Source organism: Mya arenaria, chromosome 14 (assembly GCF_026914265.1).
Source record: "Mya arenaria isolate MELC-2E11 chromosome 14, ASM2691426v1".
Lineage (NCBI taxonomy): Eukaryota > Metazoa > Mollusca > Bivalvia > Myida > Myidae > Mya > Mya arenaria.
Window position 1 is genome coordinate 23507344 of NC_069135.1, and position 21176 is coordinate 23528519.

The 21176-nt window shown below is 35.0% G+C and overlaps 1 protein-coding gene across 1 annotated transcript; it reads right to left on the reverse strand.

Annotated features, from left to right (window-relative positions):
- Positions 1-612: 612 nt before the first annotated feature.
- On the reverse strand, positions 613-20203 carry LOC128217718 (transmembrane protein 43-like). Its single transcript, XM_052925064.1, has 11 exons — positions 19849-20203; positions 17875-18009; positions 15976-16070; positions 14995-15047; positions 12396-12465; positions 10868-10938; positions 9534-9658; positions 6128-6199; positions 4893-4994; positions 4068-4185; positions 613-3669 (listed from the first exon to the last, which is right to left on the reverse strand). Exons 1-11 carry the CDS (start codon positions 19981-19983, stop codon positions 3461-3463), a joined length of 1185 nt encoding a protein of 394 aa, XP_052781024.1. The 5' UTR covers positions 19984-20203; the 3' UTR covers positions 613-3460.
- Positions 20204-21176: the final 973 nt, after the last annotated feature.

Sequence of the window (21176 nt, forward strand, 5' to 3'; positions counted from 1 at the left end):
TGGTAAGTTTCATCCAGATCTGGCCGAGGTTTCTGCAGACGAAGTTCGCACGAGAATCTATATTTACGAAGAGTTTCGTAGTACACCTACATGTACACTCACACATGTCATGACCATGCTCACTTATGGAAAACAGATTCATTTATAGATTTTCTTTTAATTCGGTACATGATAACCAGGTACGAATATTTGAATGTACGGAGCACGCCAAAATACGCTCAGATTTTAGACCGTTACTTGCCTAGTAACTGTTTATACGTATAAAGTTAATTACTATAGATTTTGATTCACGGTATATGTCGACATCAGATAAAGACACAGCGAAGTCATATGTCGTCTAATTTTGTTATCGAACGGGAATTACATTTTGTGACACGTTTAATATTACAATCAACCTTCAAATACGGCGATAATATTGTATTACAATCTTGCACTGCAACAATCACTTGTCCCTTATTTATTTTCCAGCCTCACTTATTTTAAACAAACTGATACCTAGAAAAGGATCTGATATATGAACGGCAGAGCGAGAATATTTCTTTAATTTACAATGGCCGGTCCTCAAAAAGCACAACAAACAATTTATATTAACTTTCATAAACAACAACTTAAAATGATTATTAGTTTATTAATTATGCAATGGTATACTGAGCAATTTGAGAGCACATACATGCATGTAATAATTACAATTTTAATTACGTTACAATACCTTAACAATCATTCATATTAATGGTAGCGGGTACATTTATCATGAAAACCCATGGTCAACTCGTGTTAAGTATCACATACCAGAGGTCTGTTGTAAATTGCGTACCGAATTGACATAGTTCTGATAAATGCTTTCTTATAAAGTTGACATGAGGAGAGAAATAGTACTGGTCCATGGATGAAAAGTGATTAAATAAATGAAACTTATATATTTTTCGAATCTAGGTAAAAGAACAATAAGTAATAATATTTCCTTACTGGCGGCCGACATTGTTGGAATGCGCAGATTTTTTTTTAAATTTCGGAACTGTGTTCCTTGTTACTTGTGTTTAAAATCTGGGAGTAGGTAAAAATGTTATTGGTCCCAGATAAAATGAGCCCCTTATTGTGAACGTCAACGCATGACTCGACTGTGCTTTTTTTCAGTCAAACATTGTGCAAAATACAACATTTAACAATGCAAGAGTTATGCGCCTTGCTACAAATGTAAGCAGTATCTGTGTGTATGAAGATTTGGATGTTTTGAGATCGAGTTACAGCCAACGTTAAAGGTTTCGCACCACGACGACAACGCAGACGACAACACAGACGACAACGCAGACGACAACACAGACGACAACGCAGACTATGCCAAAGATGCCAAGGCTGTCTAAAATTCAAAGTACCCAGATTTTTTTCATGATGAACAGTTAATATAACGAAAAAATATAATAAAACAATTTTGATACAAAAAGGAATTCTTTATGATCATTAACATGTATACATGTACAGTATGGTTGTACCAATCAAAATTCTATTTACAAAATCAATTAGCAAAATGTAAGGAATATTAGGAAAATGGACATAAAAGTTTATACACCTTATAGTCATGTTAGTATTGATTCAATTAACTTCGTAGTTGTTTTATGAATCAATTAACTTCTTAGTTGTTTTATGAATCAATTAACTTCTTAGTTGTTTTATGAATCAATTAACTTCGTAGTTGTTTTATGAATCAATTAACTTCTTAGTTGTTTTATGAATCAATTAACTTCTTAGTTGTTTTATGATACATGGAAATAATAGTTACAATCAGAACGTCATTGTTTTTCATTCAGGAGCCTTTATATTTAATAATGTTTACATCCTAAAAAATGTCTTATGTTAAAAGCTAATTTTAAAAATACACAACGTTTTTTGATGTTGTACTTTCCAATATATTTTAATAATACATGTAGATGTAGGGCCCTAAAATGAGAACAAATCACCATCATAAGGCAAAACATAACTAAGACAAGCCAGAAATTTGGACATTCACATGTAATAATGTTATGGCACAAAGTAATCATTACATTATGCATGCATGTTGTAAAGTAAAGATACTCGGTCATGTTCTTGTAAAATGCAATATTTTTGTAGGGCCAAATAAAGTATGGCAAATCATTATGAGTGTTAAACTAAGATACCAAAAGCTGGATTCCTTCAGCAAATGTTGATAGTTGCTCAAATATCTTCTATGAAGACCACCTTTTTCATTAGGGTTAATTACAGCTTTGAGCGTTTTGTTGTTGCGTGATGTAATCAATGTATTGTTAAAAGGTAGAACTACCCATCACCTTATACAAGCCCTGGTTGCCTAGTGGTTAAGATGTCTGTTTTGGATTTTTTGTTGGTTTTACTGGCGTGGATTCTCACCCAACTAAAACCAAATACATTTTCATACATTAATTTTATTTTTTTCTGAAATATCGATACCATAGGGTAAAATAATGATAAAATGAGTGTTTTTCTATGCATATCGGGAAAACTTATTTTTGGTCCAAAAACATGAGCTTTAATACTTACGAGAAATACACAGAGCAACTTAAGTTAAAATGGTACATTTTCCTTCATTTCAAGTATTTCTTAACAACTGGTAGAAAGTGTTAAGCTAAATGTACATTGTGCAATTGAAATATGGGTATTTAAGTCTTTAAAAATATAAACACAAGACATCAGAAGCTTTCAGAACTATTACAACTCCAATTCTATAAATATATATTTTGAAATATTGAAATATTCTTAAAAGGATTAAATATTAGACTAACATGCAATGCTTTAAATGGAAGTAATACAATACTGGTTTGTGATTGTCCCTGCATGATATAACAATACAAAACTCATCACAGGAACAAGTTGGCACATAATTTATAGAAAAACATCTTGCAAAATAATAGTATGATCAATACACCTATTCCAAGATGAGCACTGAAAAAAATCAAGCCGTATTTATGTTTTCTCACAATAATAAAAAATAACTCAATAAGGAAGGCGCATTTATTTTGATTTGATGTCATGTCTGAAACTCTCTGAAAACTATATCAAAGATTAATCACGAAATAATACTTAAATAGTCATGATAAGATTTGTCCTTTCTCTATCTCATCAAAAGAATTATGGAACATTGCACATGCACTCGTTGTTAATCTCGAGCTTATAATACACTAGACTCACTTTACTCACTGACATATTAAGATTTAAACAAAACATTTTTAAAAACAAAAACAAAACATATCCTTAAATGTAATTAATGCTTTATTGCAAAAAAAATGTTAGAATAATTAGTATGAAACATATGAACCAATGGACGCAATCAATGTTTATCTCATAGAGTCAGTGTTGATAATTAAATCTGAATTTGAAGTCTTGAGTCCGGGGTGTCAAACTAAGACTAAAGCTGTGTGTATCAGCTGTCTGACACAGTCCAATACCCCATACTTAGTCTCTTCCATAGTCAGTCCATTCTTGACCGTGCCGGCTGACCACGGAACTGACTCATAATAAACGGCGTGGCCGCCATTGCAAGGATGGCGAATCCGAGGAGAGGACGGTAGAAGATCCAGCCGATCGCGATGATCGTGAGAGAAAGACTAATGGAGAGACTCAAGTTCATCAGGCAGACACCCATGGTCACCAAGTCTCTGACAATCGGGATCCAGTCCACTAGAAATAACATTGAACAATGAACTCCCTTAAAAATGCATTGAAATCACTATAACATAGATTAAATTAGTAGAAAATACATACAGTAAAAAACATTGGAATGCAATTGTGACGAAAGTCCATTTCGTGGGTAAGAAACCAGTACCAGATTTCATTTTGAACGGCAATGAGATCATACACCTTGTGGGGATCGAAACACAACCTCTTGGATGAGAGGCGGATACCTATATCACTAGACTACATTTAGTGAACCACAGTCAACACCCCCTATCAATGGCTTTAGCAGTAATATTTAATTTTGAAGAATAATTTACACAAAATCAAAAACTCTAATTGATCTGTTGACATAGACAAAATATCGGATTTACTTCACTTGTGCAAGAACTTGTAAGACTTACCGAGTGTAGTGACAATGCTTGTAAGACAGGTGAAACCGATAAACATCAGAAGCCATCCAACGAATCTTAGACCCCATGTAAACATTGTGTTCTGCACCATTTCACGATCAAAGACTGCCTAAAAGAAAGCAAACAAGTGTATGTATATAATTAACGGCTATTTGAAGATGTTCGGATAATCAACCCAGTGTCAGTGAACATATATATTAAACTGATATTTGATTTGCCAGACATACTAGCATTATCATGTTACTTCAATAATTAACCCAATGGCAAAACTTTTAAAATAAATAACCCAATGTGAAAACCTAATAACATTATCATGTTACCTCAATAATTCACCCAATGGCAAAACTATTTAAATAAATAACCCAATGTGAAAACCTAATAACATTATCATGTTACCTCAATAATTCACCCAATGGCAAAACTATTTAAATAAATAACCCAATGTGAAAACCTACATATGCAAATAATTAACCCTATGTTTAACAGTAATTTCTACAAAAGCACAACTAAAATGTGGGACAAAATTTGTACACCAGAGAGCTAAGGTAAGCTGTACAAAAATGAATTACCGGAATCTTCTTTTGTTTTTCTAAGCCAGATTTTTCTAAGCGGAATAAAGTAACAGGGCACGCACAAAATACACAATATCTTAATTAAATCAGTCCCTAACAATACCTTTAAAGATGATTTAAGGCTGACACATGCAACAAGTTCTATACCCCTGTATATCACAGACACTATTTTCCCTAAACAAGTTCTTATCATGCATAGTATAACACTTTATTCCACTTGTATGTTGTATACACTCTGCCCTACCTTGGGAGAAAGACTACCGAAATACAGCAGCTCAAGTGTATCACCCGCTACGGTCTTGTACGGCAGAAGTTTTTCACCAATCTGCCTGGCCACAATGGTTACCTGAAATGGTACAGTTTAAGTTTGATATCAATAAGTTGTGCCACTTCTCATCTTATTTTATTTACTTATTATGTTTTTTACCAATTATGCCAGGGCTTGTATTCAATATTGGTCTTAATTGGATCTAAGAATGATGTAGCTAATCGGATTACTTGCTATAAATAACTGACCAATACAGTGAATAAAGTCAATGATACATATACATGTTTATCAATTATGATACCCGCATGATAATGAATTGATTGCTACAATTTTTTACATAGTGTTATCATATACAAAATCAGCATATGCCTGACACATCACTCAGCTTATGCTTCTTTTTGCATAAAGTTTGATTTTTGGGCTGTTAGGTTGAATCCAGAACCCAGAGGGCTTATTTGAATGGAATTAATGAAGGACCCTAAGCTAATGCTATTACCCAAACAAAATAAGAAATAAAAGTGGTCTTAAGATTAGTTTCAAGGGTTGTCTTAGAACTTCAACAATGTGCTTGTTTGACATTTATAACCTGTCTGTTAAGGCAATATAATTTAATTGCTAGATTTTCATCCACTTTATTTTAAATAAGGGGCGGGGGGGGGAGATTTTATTTTTTATTTCCCTAAGACGAGTGTTTCACCTTTGAATATGTTTTCATGCTCTTTCTTATAGCATAAGGGTCTTTATACATGTGGGACTTAATACATGTGTTTCTAGACGAACCATGAGCAAGATCGTAAAAAATCTCCTATTTTACATGTGAATATTATACATACACGCCGTAGGCATGAATAAATGTAAATACCCTAGTTCAACATATTTGAGTCAATAAAATTTAAGGGGCAGCAGAATAAAGAGGGGACGGGTGGGGATGAAAATATAGTCATTGATTTATAGTCACCTTATATTTAAGGCATCAGTAAAGAGGGGACGGATGGGATGAAAATCTAGTCATTGATTTATAGTCACCTTATATTTAAGGCATCAGTAAAGATGGGACGGGTGGGATGAAAATCTAGTCATTGATTTAGAGTCACCTTATATTTAAGGCATCAGCTTATTATTAAGACATTGATGTGCTTATAATGCATGCATACAAAGTTGTGGAAGTCTTTTTTTTCTCATCAAAATGGAACAAATGTCCTAAAACTTACCATGTCTGGAGTCCCAAGTGAAGATTTTCCACTGATGCCAGCATACTCAAACTTCACACGTGTGTCACCAATCTAAAAATATCCAAACCATTGTTTATAAAGTATTTTCCTTTCATCATAGAATCATCCCATCATAAAATTTGAACAATGGAAAAACCAAAACATACTAGTAAAAAGGTTTTGGGTTCCATTTGTCATTCAAAGATTTTTTTTATTTATTTCAAAACAAAAAGTGGGAATTTTCTTTTCACATTTGGAAAAAAAGAGTATATACTGTATTTAAGTATAGGGAATAGGGTCAAATTTCAGCCCATACTTGGAGAGAAGAAACAATGTAACCTTCGCTAAGATGATATATAACATGTCTATGTCAACATGTGCTATTGTCGGGAAAAGGGGCCATTACTCAGCGATCAATAAGGCCATAGTTATGGGCCTTCCTATATATGTGTGTATTGTCTATGTCAACCCATTTACTTTTTGTATACTCTATATCATTGTTGTAAATACCGATCATGTTGAAAGAAAAAAGGCAATAAAATATGTTTAAATCAATGTGTGCTGTCGTTGGGAAAAGGGGCAATTACTAAATGATCATTAAGGCCATAGTTATGGGCCTTGCTATATGTGTGTATTGTCTATGTCAATGTGTGCTGTTGTTGGGAAAAGGGGCAATTACTAAATGATCATTAAGGCCATACTTATTGGTCTTGCTATATGTGTGTGTATTGTCTATGTCAATGTGTGCTGTTGTTGGGAAAAGGGGCCATTACGCAATGATCATTAAGGCCATAGTTATGGGCCTTGCTATATATGTGTGTATTGTCTATGTTAACCTGTGATGTTGTTGGGGAAAAGGGGCCATTACTCAATGATCATTAAAGCCATAGTGATGGGCCTTGCTATATATGTGTGTATTGTCTATGTTAACATGTGCTGTCATCGGGAATAGAAGCCATAACTCAACGATCATTAAGGCCATAGTGATGGGCCTTGCTATATATGTGTGTATTGTCTATGTTAACCAGTGATGTTGTTGGGAAAAAGGGGCCATTACTCAACGATCATTAAAGCCATAGTGATGGGCCTTGCTATATATGTGTGTATTGTCTATGTTAACCTGTGATGTTGTTGGGGAAAAGCCATTACTCAATGATCATTAAGGCCATAGTGATGGGCCTTGCTATATATGTGTGTATTGTCTATGTTAACATGTGCTGTCATCGGGAATAGAAGCCATAGCTCAACGATCATTAAGGCCATAGTGGTGGGCCTTGCTATATATGTGTGTATTGTCTATGTTAACCTGTGATGTTGTTGGGGAAAAGGGGCCATTACTCAATGATCATTAAAGCCATAGTGATGGGCCTTGCTATATATGTGTGTATTGTCTATGTTAACCTGTGATGTTGTTGGGGAAAAGGGGCCATTACTCAATGATCATTAAAGCCATAGTGATGGGCCTTGCTATATATGTGTGTATTGTCTATGTTAACATGTGCTGTCATCGGGAATAGAAGCCATAACTCAACGATCATTAAGGTCATAGTGATGGGCCTTGCTATATATGTGTGTATTGTCTATGTTAACCTGTGATGTTGTTGGGGAAAAGGGGCCATTACTCAATGATCATTAAGGCCATACTTATGGGCCTTGCTATATATGTGTGTATTGTCTATGTTAACCTGTGATGTTGTTGTGGAAAAGGGGCCATTACTCAATGATCATTAAAGCCATAGTTATGGGCCTTGCTATATATGTGTGTATTGTCTATGTTAACCTGTGATGTTGTTGGGGAAAAGGGGCCATTACTCAATGATCATTAAAGCCATAGTGATGGGCCTTGCTGTATATGTGTGTATTGTCTATGTTAACATGTGCTGTCATCGGGAATAGAAGCCATAACTCAACGATCATTAAGGTCATAGTGATGGGCCTTGCTATATATGTGTGTATTGTCTATGTTAACCTGTGATGTTGTTGGGGAAAAGGGGCCATTACTCAATGATCATTAAGGCCATACTTATGGGCCTTGCTATATATGTGTGTATTGTCTATGTTAACCTGTGATGTTGTTGTGGAAAAGGGGCCATTACTCAATGATCATTAAAGCCATAGTTATGGGACTTGCTATATATGTGTGTATTGTCTATGTTAACCTGTGATGTTGTTGGGGAAAAGGGGCCATTACTCAATGATCATTAAGGTCATAGTGATGGGCCTTGCTATATATGTGTGTATTGTCTATGTTAACCTGTGATGTTGTTGGGGAAAAGGGGCCATTACTCAATGATCATTAAGGCCATAGTTATGGGCCTTGCTATATATGTGTGTATTGTCTATGTTAACCTGTGATGTTGTTGGGGAAAAGGGGCCATTACTCAATGATCATTATAGCCATAGTGATGGGCCTTGCTATATATGTGTGTATTGTCTATGTTAACATGTGCTGTCATCGGGAATAGAAGCCATAACTCAACGATCATTAAGGCCATAGTGATGGGCCTTGCTATATATGTGTGTATTGTCTATGTTAACCTGTGATGTTGTTGGGAAAAAGGGGCCATTACTCAATGATCATTAAAGCCATAGCGATGGGCCTTGCTATATATGTGTGTATTGTCTATGTTAACCTGTGATGTTGTTGGGGAAAAGGGGCCATTACTCAATGATCATTAAAGCCATAGCGATGGGCCTTGCTATATATGTGTGTTTTGTCTATGTTAACATGTGCTGTCATCGGGAATAGAAGCCATAACTCAACGATCATTAAGGCCATAGTGATGGGCCTTGCTATATATGTGTGTATTGTCTATGTTAACCTGTGTTGTTGTTGGGGAAAAGGGGCCATTACTCAATGATCATTAAAGCCATAGTGATGGGCCTTGCTATATATGTGTGTATTGTCTATGTTAACCTGTGATGTTGTTGGGGAAAAGGGGCCATTACTCAATGATCATTAAAGTCATAGTGATGGGCCTTGCTATATATGTGTGTATTGTCTATGTTAACCTGTGTTGTTGTTGGGGAAAAGGGGCCATTACTCAATGATCATTAAAGCCATAGTGATGGGCCTTGCTATATATGTGTGTATTGTCTATGTCAACATGTGCTATCATCGGGAATAGGGGCCATTAATCAATGATCATTAAGGCCATAGTTGTCTCAAAGTTCCATCACGGACCTATATACCAGTTTTGGTTTATAGATCTGTGGTTCCATGTGAACATCTTAAAATGAAATTTCAGCTTTTATGAAGGTGTGAGTTGATGGCAACACCAAGGCTACCACCATCACTATTTTATTTCTGCAAAATATAGAATAATTAAGTATCGGTGGTACACACATGTCAATATATAATCTTCCCACTTTGAAGGTGGTTAATTTAGTTATGTAACATTTTTACCTGAGGTCTGTGGACGTCATCACTGTGATAAAAGTAGTCATTATGAACTTTCACCCTTGATTGTGTGTGAATGTCACTGTCAGACAGTCCCAGCTGTTTGAAATTGTTGATCTTTTCTTTTAAACCTGTAAAAATGGATGAGGAAAATAATTTAGGAAAAAACTTTAGAATGAATCTATTTTTTTAATCATTGTATTCATAAACATCTTAAGTCATTACTTAACTTAAGTTAGCTGAAAAGAATAATTGTTTTTTGAATAATGGTATTTAAGTTCAATAAAATGAAAGAAAATTAATTTTCAGATTTTATTAAGTAAATATTAAGTAAATATATCAAATGACCGTAAGGAAAGGACTTAAAGATGCACTTTCACATATTTACTGTTTTTCCAACTTTTTTATTTTTTGTCTTTAAATGAGCAAATTTTTGCGTAATTATCTGCAAATCAATGATAAAAGACTGCTGACAAAAGATCAGGTCACAGATTTTCATAATTCCAAATCAAAATTAACATTTTATGGCTTAAACCGTCACTAACGGTTTGTTATACCGTGAGTAACGTTTAAAAAAAACGCAATAAACATCGATTTGGATTGGAAATATAAAAATCTGCAATCTGATGTTTTGTCAGCAGTCTTTTATCACTGGTTTGCAGATATGTACGCAAAAAAAAGCTTGTTCAAATAAAAAATAAAAAATCTTGTCAAAACGTTCATTCAGCAGGAGTGCAGCTTTAAGCTGCTGAACATATTTTGGATTTATGAATGGTTTAAATGTTCACAAAACAATAATGGGTGTAGAAGAAATTGACACAGCAGCTATGATTATTGTTTTCTTTGAAAAGACAGACAACTCAAAGGAACTAGACACCAGATGATACAATTGCAAGAAAAAAAGAAAGTTGTTAAAAAATTGATATCGTTATGAACAACACATTGAACCTTACTTACTGATTTATCACATGGCTTATGACACATAAATCTTTCGCAGTTTTTGTATATTTTTCCAATTCGAAATAACTGGGGTTTTCTGGGGTAAATACAAGTTAATTTAAAAATAACATTGGTATCTAGGTATCTGTTCTAATCATGTGATTTTCAAATGCATAATATACACCTATTAACTATGAAACCATTATGCACTATTTCTAAATGAGTTAACTCAGCTGAGACAGCGACAAAATTTCCTTTTAATCATGTAAAGTGATGAATTATTAGCCTCAGTCTAGCTCGTAATGACAATTCTAGGCTTGTTTTGAGAAAATACTGTGTTTCCGATTTTGGGACCATCTGGTGTCTAGTCCCTTTAAAAGGATAAATGTATTTAGTTTTACCATATGACATCACAAACTGTCCTACTGTGACTTCTTGGGCAGCGTAATTCTTTGATGGAACCGGCATTTCTCTGAAAGTTTAAATGTGAGAATATATAGAGGATAATAGTTTGTTTCAGTGTAAGATAGCAGTATATTTCACAGTCAGAGTAAGATAGCAGTATATTTCAGTCAGTGCAAGATAGCAGTATATTTCACAGTCAGTGTAAGATAGCAGTATATTTCACAGAGTGGGCACCAAAAGCTATAATTTAAGTGTAACATAGCCATGAGTGAAAAAGTGTACCGTTCCGCGTTAGGTGCAAGGGCGTTCGTAGTACGTGGGTGTACTTGATCATATGCAAATTGGAAAAACCAGATCTACGAGTGGATGGAGAATATGTGTATATAAAGACCAATCAACCCCTTCAGGGTTGAGCATGCTTTTCTCTGTTTTATTATTGTGTTATGGAGTACACAAGGTCAAATTCATTGCGATCTTAAACTGAAACAGACATTATTTTTTTTAGATCATAAATGACATTGCCATGACATAAAATAACGCCATTATATATTTCCTATAAATAACAAGAGTAATAACTTTGTGGTGATGTCAGAAATAAATAGTGTTAAAAATGTGCCCAAAATCATCAAATAAATATTAATGATATAGAATATCACATGAGCGATCATTTAAAAAACAAAACAAAAAAAAACTAAATTTGACATAAGCTATAAGCTTGCTGAAAGAATCATTTCTATCCATTTCAGAAAAAAAATCTGTATTCAATTACAACTTATGTGATATCTTCTTTTTACTACATGCCTGAAAAGATGTAAATGACAGTTAGGTAATTGTAGTTTTACTTAAAGGCAGTGAAACAGTGAAATATATATCAAATTGATATTTTCACACTCTGAAACAGTGGTATATTACTTTTATTTTACCGATTATAAATATCTTTAAACCACTGCAAAGCTTATATTTACATAGCACTAAATAAAATACTTAAGTACTTAATAAAATACTAATAACATGTGCTGCGTCAATGTTGACTTTAACAATAATTGACATTAACAAAATGTCATATCATTTAAGTACATTGACTTCCAAAGTAGTTTGGTTGGAATGAACTCCTGTTATTTTTTTTTCTTTAGATTTATCAAAGGGGTAAAAGAGCCTTCTTATTCTTTAAATACATAAGCTGAAACAAATTCGAAAGATAATATCAAATAGTTCTAACTCTCAATTGAGATTTACATGTTTTTCAAATGTAGCTGAATAAATAGATGTCCGGTTATCGCACTCATATCTCACCTAGGCAACATCGATTCCCTGTCAGGGCACACATGAGTTTGGTTTGTGGTCAGCAAGCCGGACAAGTGGGTTTCCTTTTGGTTCTCCAGGTTCCCCCACAACACAAAACCCCACTTTCCCATAGCATCTTGCCAAATTAAGTGATTAATATTATGTTGTAATAACTTGTCTCACAATTGTTGTAAAATAAATAAGTATAAAACTACTAAATAGATGTCAAAGTCTACTTACGTGGGATTTCTATGGTTAAAGGAGTCATCAAATCCTCGACTAACAATGACACTGCTCCTCCAAACCTGAGCTATGGTGTAATTAATATATAATTAAATATTTAATATTTAAGTAAGAAATAATCTCATTATGGATTGTATTAACATCAAAAAGTCATTTATACTGTTGAAATAAATATTTCACCATGTCCAGCAATATTTTCATTGATAATTAAATTGGCTGCCCTATAACTAATTACTATTTGTGGTTCAAGCAATTAAAATGAAATTTTTCAACTTCATTACTAAATTTGATAAAAACTCACCAAGGCTCGATTTTATCAATTTTAGAAAGCTTGCTTCATAAATTCTGTTTTGAACGACCCAGAAAAACCTGCCAAATTGTATGTCAACAGAACGTCATTTCATTTGAACATTTTGAAAATATTCAGCAAAAGTAAAAAAAGACTTTACAATATATACAAAATTTCTGTTGGCTAATAACGTGAATCTGTTATACATGTATTCTGCTTTTAGTATTTGAAAATTCATATTGTAAAATGCCTTTTGTTGTACAAGGCAAACCCTTTTTGAATGAGGTACTGAAATACTAAGCATGATAATAACACTGCATTTTAAGCATGCAAAAGCTCAATCAGCTACAACTAGGTGTAATTATACTTTATTTGAAATGTACATGAACAATGTCAATATTCTTCTTAAGACACAGAGCAGTTGACAATATGGCCCAGACTGAAGGTCATTCAGGACACAGAGCAGTTGACAATATGGCCCAGACTGAAGGTCATTCAGGACACAGAGCATTTGACTACATGGCCCAGACTGGGGTCTTTTAAGAAACAGAGCAGTTGACCATATGACCCAGACTGGGGGACCATCAAGATTCAAGACACATAGCAGTTGACTATATGGCCCAGACTGGGGGGCTTTCAAGACATTAAGCAGTTGACCATATGGCCCAGACTGCGGGACCATCAAGATTCAAGACACATAGCAGTTAACTATATGGCCTAGACTGTGGGACTTTCAAGACACAGAGCAGTTGACCATATGACCCAGACTGGGGGACCATCAAGATTCAAGACACATAGCAGTTGACTATATGGCCTAGACTGTGGGACTTTCAAGACACAGAGCAGTTGACCATATGACCCAGACTGGGGGACCATCAAGATTCAAGACACATAGCAGTTGACTATATGGCCCAGACTGGGGGGCTTTCAAGACACAAAGCAGTTGACCATATGGCCCAGACTGTGGGACTTTCCAGACACAAAGCAGTTGACCATATGCACAGGGACTGAGGGACTTTCAAGACACTGAGCAGTTGATCATATGCACAGGGACTGGGGGACTTTCAAGACACAAAGCAGTTGACCATATGCACAGGGACTGAGGGACTTTCAAGACACTGAGCAGTTGACCATATGGCCCAGACTGTGGGACTTTCCAGACACAAAGCAGTTGACCATATGCACAGGGACTGAGGGACTTTCAAGACACTGAGCAGTTGACCATATGGCCAAGACTGGGGGACTTTCAAGACACAAAGCAGTTGACCATATGGCCCAGACTGTGGGACTTTCCAGACACAAAGCAGTTGACCATATGGCCCAGACTGTGGGACTTTCCAGACACAAAGCAGTTGACCATATGGCCCAGACTGTGAGACTTTCCAGACACAAAGCAGTTGACCATATGCACAGGGACTGAGGGACTTTCAAGACACTGAGCAGTTGACTATATGGCCAAGACTGGGGGACTTTCAAGACACAAAGCAGTTGACTATATGCACAGGGACTGAGGGACTTTCAAGACACAGAGCAGTTGACCATATGGCCAAGACTGGGGGACTTTCAAGACACAAAGCAGTTGACCATATGCACAGGGACTGAGGGACTTTCAAGACACAGAGCAGTTGACCATATGCACAGGGACTGAGGGACTTTCAAGACACAAAGCAGTTGACCATATGCACAGGGACTGAGGGACTTTCAAGACACAGAGCAGTTGACCATATGGCCCAGACTGGGGGGCTTTCAAGACACAAAGCAGTTGACCATATGCACAGGGACTGAGGGACTTTCAAGACACAGAGCAGTTGACCATATGGCCCAGACTGGGGGGCTTTCAAGACACTGAGCAGTTGACCATATGGCCCAGACTGGGGGACTTTCAACACATAGACCAGGTGACCATATGGACCAGACTGGGGGACTTTCAAGACACAGAGCAGTGGACTATATGGACCAGACTTTGGGGCTTTCAAGACATAGCGCAGTTGACCATATGGCCCAGACTGGGGGGGCTTTCAAGACATAGCGCAGTTGACCATATGGCCCAGACTGGGGGGCTTTCAAGACATAGAGCAGTTGACCATATGGCCCAGACTGTGGGACCATCAAGACACACAACAGTTGACCATGGATCTAGGTTGAATAACTGCCAATCTGGGCTGTATTAGGTAAGGGCCTTATAGTTTTATTTTCTTCTCCTAGCAATTACCTTTGACTAAAGATTATACACAAGTATGTCATAATCCGGGAAATAGAATATAAACATGTATGCATTTTATAAAGAACAATTTAAAGATCACTTACAATATGAATACTCTTTTTCTACTCTTGTTTCCCCATTTCCATCGTCATATTTTCTGCAATGTAAATGTAATACTTATACGATAAGTGTGTAAATCAACAGAAGAGAGTTAATGCAGATGCAAATAGAAAAAAACAACAACTGTTGTTAGTGTTTCTATTAGTCAATATATTTTTTTATACTGAACATTAAGTAAACAATATAGAGTTTCTAAAGATTCGATATTTCCTCTTTTTTTTTATTTCTTATCAATTATTCAGTATTCCTAAGTGTTGCATTTTTCAAAACTTCGATACTCACACTTTTAGAAGACATTTTCCCAGACATTTCGTATAAGTCCAGAACCTGGGCCAGTAAAATGGGTCTGGGTTCTTAACTATTTATATAACAATTTTCAAAGTAAAAGCAATAAAGCAGGCATACAAACTTCTTGATCCATCTTTTTAAAAGTTACTTCACCCACAATCAGGCAAGGGTTGGCGCCTATTTCATAGTAATATAAAGAAAGGGTCGGCTAACCGAAACCAAATATATATTTGTTTAAGGCCTTGTTGGTATGTTTTGTTTCATATTGTCAAGGACAACATTCAATAACTAATGTGTGTACAGTTATAGCAAGGTTAAGCTCCACCTTCTTGTTACTTTGTCAGTATATGAGTTAACGTATGAGACGAAAACAATGAAAACAGGCATAAAAATAATTCCTAAAAACCCTTGCACTTCTTCTAACATTATTTATTTCTCAGTGGTTAGCATACAACACTTCTGTTCAGAGGGTTCAGGCACTCGGCTGAGGACGTCTGTGTTAAGCAGTATAGCTATATCTTTACAACATGTTATATACATGTACTAAGAACAATATCTTATATGTCAATTGCTTTAAAAGCCGTTCTGTGCCTTTGTTTAATACTTGTTCATAATTCACCTATTGAAATAAAATAAATGTATTTCTTTTTTAAATAAAAAAAAGCTAAAAATATTACCTCTCAGTTTCGTGTTCCTCCCACTGAAACATCTCAACGACACGTCGTAACTTAACAGCATGAACATTGATGTTGTAGGCCTCATCATGCAGCTCCTGAATATTCAAATATATGAAGTAAATTTACAGAATAGACATTTACATTGTAGGCAAGCATAATTTAGCCCCTGAATATACTAGAACTGTAAGCCATAGGCTAACGAATACCCCCCACCCCTCCATGTCTAGGTTGTTTGCCCTGGAGTTAGGCCGGACAAAGCTAATTTTGCCTACAAGGGGAGATAACTCCAGTCAGGGCCATGTTACCTGTACCAAATTCACAGAGACGAAAGTTTACAACATGGCCATTAATTTCTGAAAGTTTGATAAAGATTTGTTGAAAGATGAATCCCGGACAGGGCTTATTTTGCCTACTTTAACACATCAAGGGGAGATAACTCCAGTCAGGGTCATGTGACCTGTACCAAATTCACAGAGGCGAAAGTTTACAACATGGCCATTAATTTCTGAAAGTTTGATAAAGATTTGTTGAATAATAACAAAGATGAATCCCGGACAGGGCTTATTTTGCCTACTTTAACACATCAAGGGGAGATAACTCTGGTCAGGGTCATGTGACCCGTACCAATTTCACAGAGGCGCAAGTTTACATCATGGCCATTAATATCTGAAAGTTTGAAAAAGATTTGTTCAATAACGACAAAGATGAATCCCGGACAAAAAAAAAAACGGACGGACAGACGGACAGACGGACAGACAGACAGACAGACGGACAGACGGACAACCCGATTCCAGTATACCCCCCCCCAAACTTTGTTTTGGGGGGTATAATAATAATTGCCTTTGCCAAGATACCACCATTACATATTATGTATGGGAAAAGAGCATTGAGAATATATAATTTATTGCATCATAGTGCATGGTATAAATATATGCTTTATGTTTAAGTTTAAAATATAAATTGCTGTTTTGCAAATACACAAAATGAGTACAGTCGAACCTCGTTATGTCGACTTTTTCGGGACCTAGTGAAAAAAGTTGAGATAACGAAAAGTCGACTCATCCAAATTACAAAAAATATCACCAATCCCAACACCTTTGAGTTGGATTGTACGATGTTTACATCCACAATTGAACGGTCTTGTTAAATATTTTCGTCGTGAAATCAGCAAACTTATTATTGAAAAATAAAGTGAAACAAAAGAAGAATTATTTGTGTCAAATGTATTTCTTTTACGTTTATGGATCACACAAAACACAAATAAAACCACAATTGCATACATTGTACATTGTAAGATTTTATACCGGGTCCTTCTCTGAATCGGTCGCCAGAGCAGTGAAACTAACATTTGACATTTTGAAGCTATTCTTTCTGTTCCCATTCGGGATTGATATCTAATCAATAAAATGTTCATGTTTTATATATTACCAGCAATAAATGTCTCTTTAATTAAATACATAAACAAACAACTTTAATCATTCGCACTTACCAATTACATTTTTGTATGACAGTTTGTTAAATTGACACGGTATTTTGCGACATGCCGCAAACCGTCATGAATATTTTCACACCTACGTCTCGATCTACAGTTCGACATAAAGAACATAGGAAATGTGTGAAATTCGACCACTGGGACTGAAAAACAAGGTCGACATAGCGAAAAAGTCAAGATAAAAAAATCAACACAAACAGATTTATTTTATAAAGAATAAGAAGGAATAAAAAGTCGACATAACTGGAAAGTCGACTTATCCGACGTCAACATAGCGAGGTTCAACTGTATGGTACTGTAGCAACATGGATTCAAAAAAATCAACATTAAATGTTGCCGGCCTAATATCAGCAACATGTTATGAATTCTACTTGATAATCATAACACCCTCTGAAATAGTATCGAACCTTGTCTGTTTGAAGGCTGCCTATGAGGTGAACCAGTTTCCCATGATTCTCTGCAGACACAATGTTAGGGTTGTCTAAGCTTACGACAATGTTTAAACCCTCATCTAGCGACTTGGCGGTCTGCACTGCTCTACCCTGTGGAAGACAATGTTCAGGTACATGAAAGATCAGAGCAGAACAGAATATTTTGCATTTGGCTTTTCAGCATACATGTAACTTTTCAAATGAAATGTTCAAAAACAAAAAAATGCAAAAAAAAGATGGGCTTTTTTTGTGAGTATAAATTTCTTCCAAACTTCTTTCTTTTACAAATTGCCATTGTAGCATCATTTTTCTCAAAGATTTATGAGCAAAACTTTACTGATGTTTTGATAGCATCCATCAATTTTGTCCCAACCAAATTTGACTGCATTCATTGTATGTGTTTAAAACAGCCCTATGAATTAAAAATACAAAATTGAATCATTATTTTTTTCCGTTATTAATACTTCATTAAGTTTCCTTGTTTGGAAAGCAATAAACATTATAAACCAGTTGTAATATTGATATGTTAATTTTAGCCATGCATATCATTTTCTTTGATACCAAGTGAAATCAATTTTAATCTTAAACCAAACTTCAACAAAGTTGCTTGATAACATACAAACGTTCTGGGTTTTTTTAAAGAGAAATTTGGAATTTCATTGCCATATTTGATAAAAGAGAAGTGTTTTAGCATTGGAAATTTGGACAAATACTGCACAAATTTCTTTAGAAAAAAACAACAACATGTAAGCAGTGTGGGCATGCAATGTGGCTAGTATACAGACATTCCCATCCGAAATTAATAACACATTTTTTTCTGTCCATTTCAGGAAAAAGACCTTCGACAAATTGAGAAGAATTTGTGTTGTAAAGTTTAACGATTTGGGAAGTAATTGCAGACTATTTTGTAAATTTTGGTACCAGCTAAAATGGAGATTTTTTGAGTCATGTTATAACTGGGGATACTGCGAATAAAAATTACCAAAAAAATCATCATTTAGGGCAACATTTCTCTGTGAGATTAGTAATGAATGTCACCCAAAAGTGCTGATAAATGCATTTATAATTGTAAATTTACAAATGTTCTGAAAATAATATTTCTGTGTTAAAAATATGCACCTTCAATTTAGGCATAGTGTTAGTCATGAAGCCAGGCTTTTTGTGACAGCAATTTCATCTAATTTGTGATTTTTTCTTGAAAGAGGGAAAAATTATACATATTTGGCATTGGGTATGGGTCACACATTCTGATCTGTGAGATGCTCAGAAAAAGGCCTGAATAAAGTGACAATTTATAATAATTTTACAAACAATGAAGATGGCATCCTGCCTGAACCTTATTTTAAATTGCAGACTTAAAAAATAAATACAAACAATATTAAAGTGAAAGAAATAGTGTATTCCTGAACGGGGTTTTTAAACACATACTTTTCGACCTGCAGTTAACACTACAACTGCGTCGCCATAAAAGCCAGCTCCACAGCTAGGCTGATCGAAGTGCCCTATATGGCTGACAAATCACTCCTCCTTCTTTGGTATCAGACAGGAACCCGCTTAACATGGATGTACTGACCTGTACAGGTTCCGTTACAGCCCCACTACATTCAGGCTATACCGAATTACTTCTAACACCATTAAAGTGAAAAAGGAGTGTAAGTCTAAATGGGGATTTGAATCGGTACTTTTAGACCTGCAGTCGACACCACCACCGTGTCCCCATAAAAGCGAGCTGTTGGAAGTGCCCTATACGGCTGACACTACAATTATGTTTATCTGTCATGCTGTATCTATGAAAAAACTTTAAATTAAATTGATTGATAAAACATCTTATGAAAATATAACTAAAAGTATGAACTCTTTATTTTTTTACAAAAATGAAACCTATCTAACTGCTGGGACCAATAACATTAACAATCCTATTCTCAGATAACTGGAACCGAAACAACTCACTTCATTCCAAAATATTAATACAGATGATCCAATCAAAATGGCAGATCCTATTAAAATTCCAATAAGACTCTGACCAATCCTTTCACAAAAGTTTGGATTTCGCTGGTATGACACTCTAGTACGCCCTCGATCCATTTTAGAATGATGTCCGTAATATTAGTCCGAATTAACTATCTACTTTCATAAATTCGTGTTTTTTAAAACAATACACAATGTCACATCATACAAACTATTTTTTCATTTCAAGAAACGTTTAAAAGTGTTTCTGAAATCGTCTTTTTTGAAATATATACGCATAAGTTGATGCAATCTTAAAATTTATTTCGAAAAAGAAAATATATCGTCATCCTTGTGATTCAATAAATAATTGTTCCATAAAATCTGATCTGCGATTAGATTACATATTACTAAATATCGTTTCAAATCAATCACATACACAGTGACCTCCCCTTACATGTGTCAAAAATCAGTATACCTTCTGGCTTCACAGATTACAAAACTAAAACAAATACCTACTTGCATTTATTGAAAATAAAGAGAAAACGAGCGGTGATGGAAATCAGGATTTGGTCACCACGGTCGATGATACAGGAATGATTAGACGTCTGGGTTAATCCGGAGAATTATATTTATGGTGTCAAAAGTTTTGCTCCAGTTTTTAAACAAAGTTTAATTTATAGTTTTCTAGAAATGTGGCGTGCTAATATAACCAACATTGAGAAACTTCATATCATATGCTTGCATTTGCATAGACGGTACGAATATCTAAATATTTTATATAAGAAAAACAATAGAAAATACCAGTACTCAGTTATATACGTGTAACAGCGCACAGGTTACGTATTGAAACTGGTAGATACGGACAATATAGATTGCCTAGAACTGTAAGATTACGCTTATTATGCCATATACAGGAAATTGAGGATCAATTTCCGATTTTGTTATAATATGTTGTTGTGTCGATGACCTCCGATCAAATTTTATTAAAAAGAATTATAATGTAAAACGCAGCATGTTTAAATTTACAAGTTAGTTATAATAACAAACCAACTATTGAAAATTTATGTACCTTCTTGGTAAAGGCAAATAATAGAATGCACTTATTAATCAATGATATTGTTTGAGTTTTGATCGTATAACCATGTTTTATAGGTTTTTGATAACGCTATTTAAAATGAATTAATTTACGGCTGATAATTACACAATTCAGATTAAATACGGATCTGCCCTACGCTGGTTGATGTTTGCTAAAAAATAGGTAAAACAAATCCATTTTAATAAAATTAAGAACAGTGTTGCTAAATAAAAAATGTGAACTTGGCCCTTTG

Excerpts from the sequence above, each read along its gene's own strand:
- LOC128217718 (XM_052925064.1), bottom strand. The coding sequence starts at position 19,983 with ATGGATCGAGGGCGTACTAGAGTGTCATACCAGCGAAATCCAAACTTT. Across the intron at positions 16,071-17,874 it reads GCAGCCTTCAAACAGACAAG|GAGCTGCATGATGAGGCCTA; the intron begins GTTCGATACTAT and ends TTGAATATTCAG. Across the intron at positions 6,200-9,533 it reads ATGACGTCCACAGACCTCAG|ATTGGTGACACACGTGTGAA; the intron begins GTAAAAATGTTA and ends GGATATTTTTAG.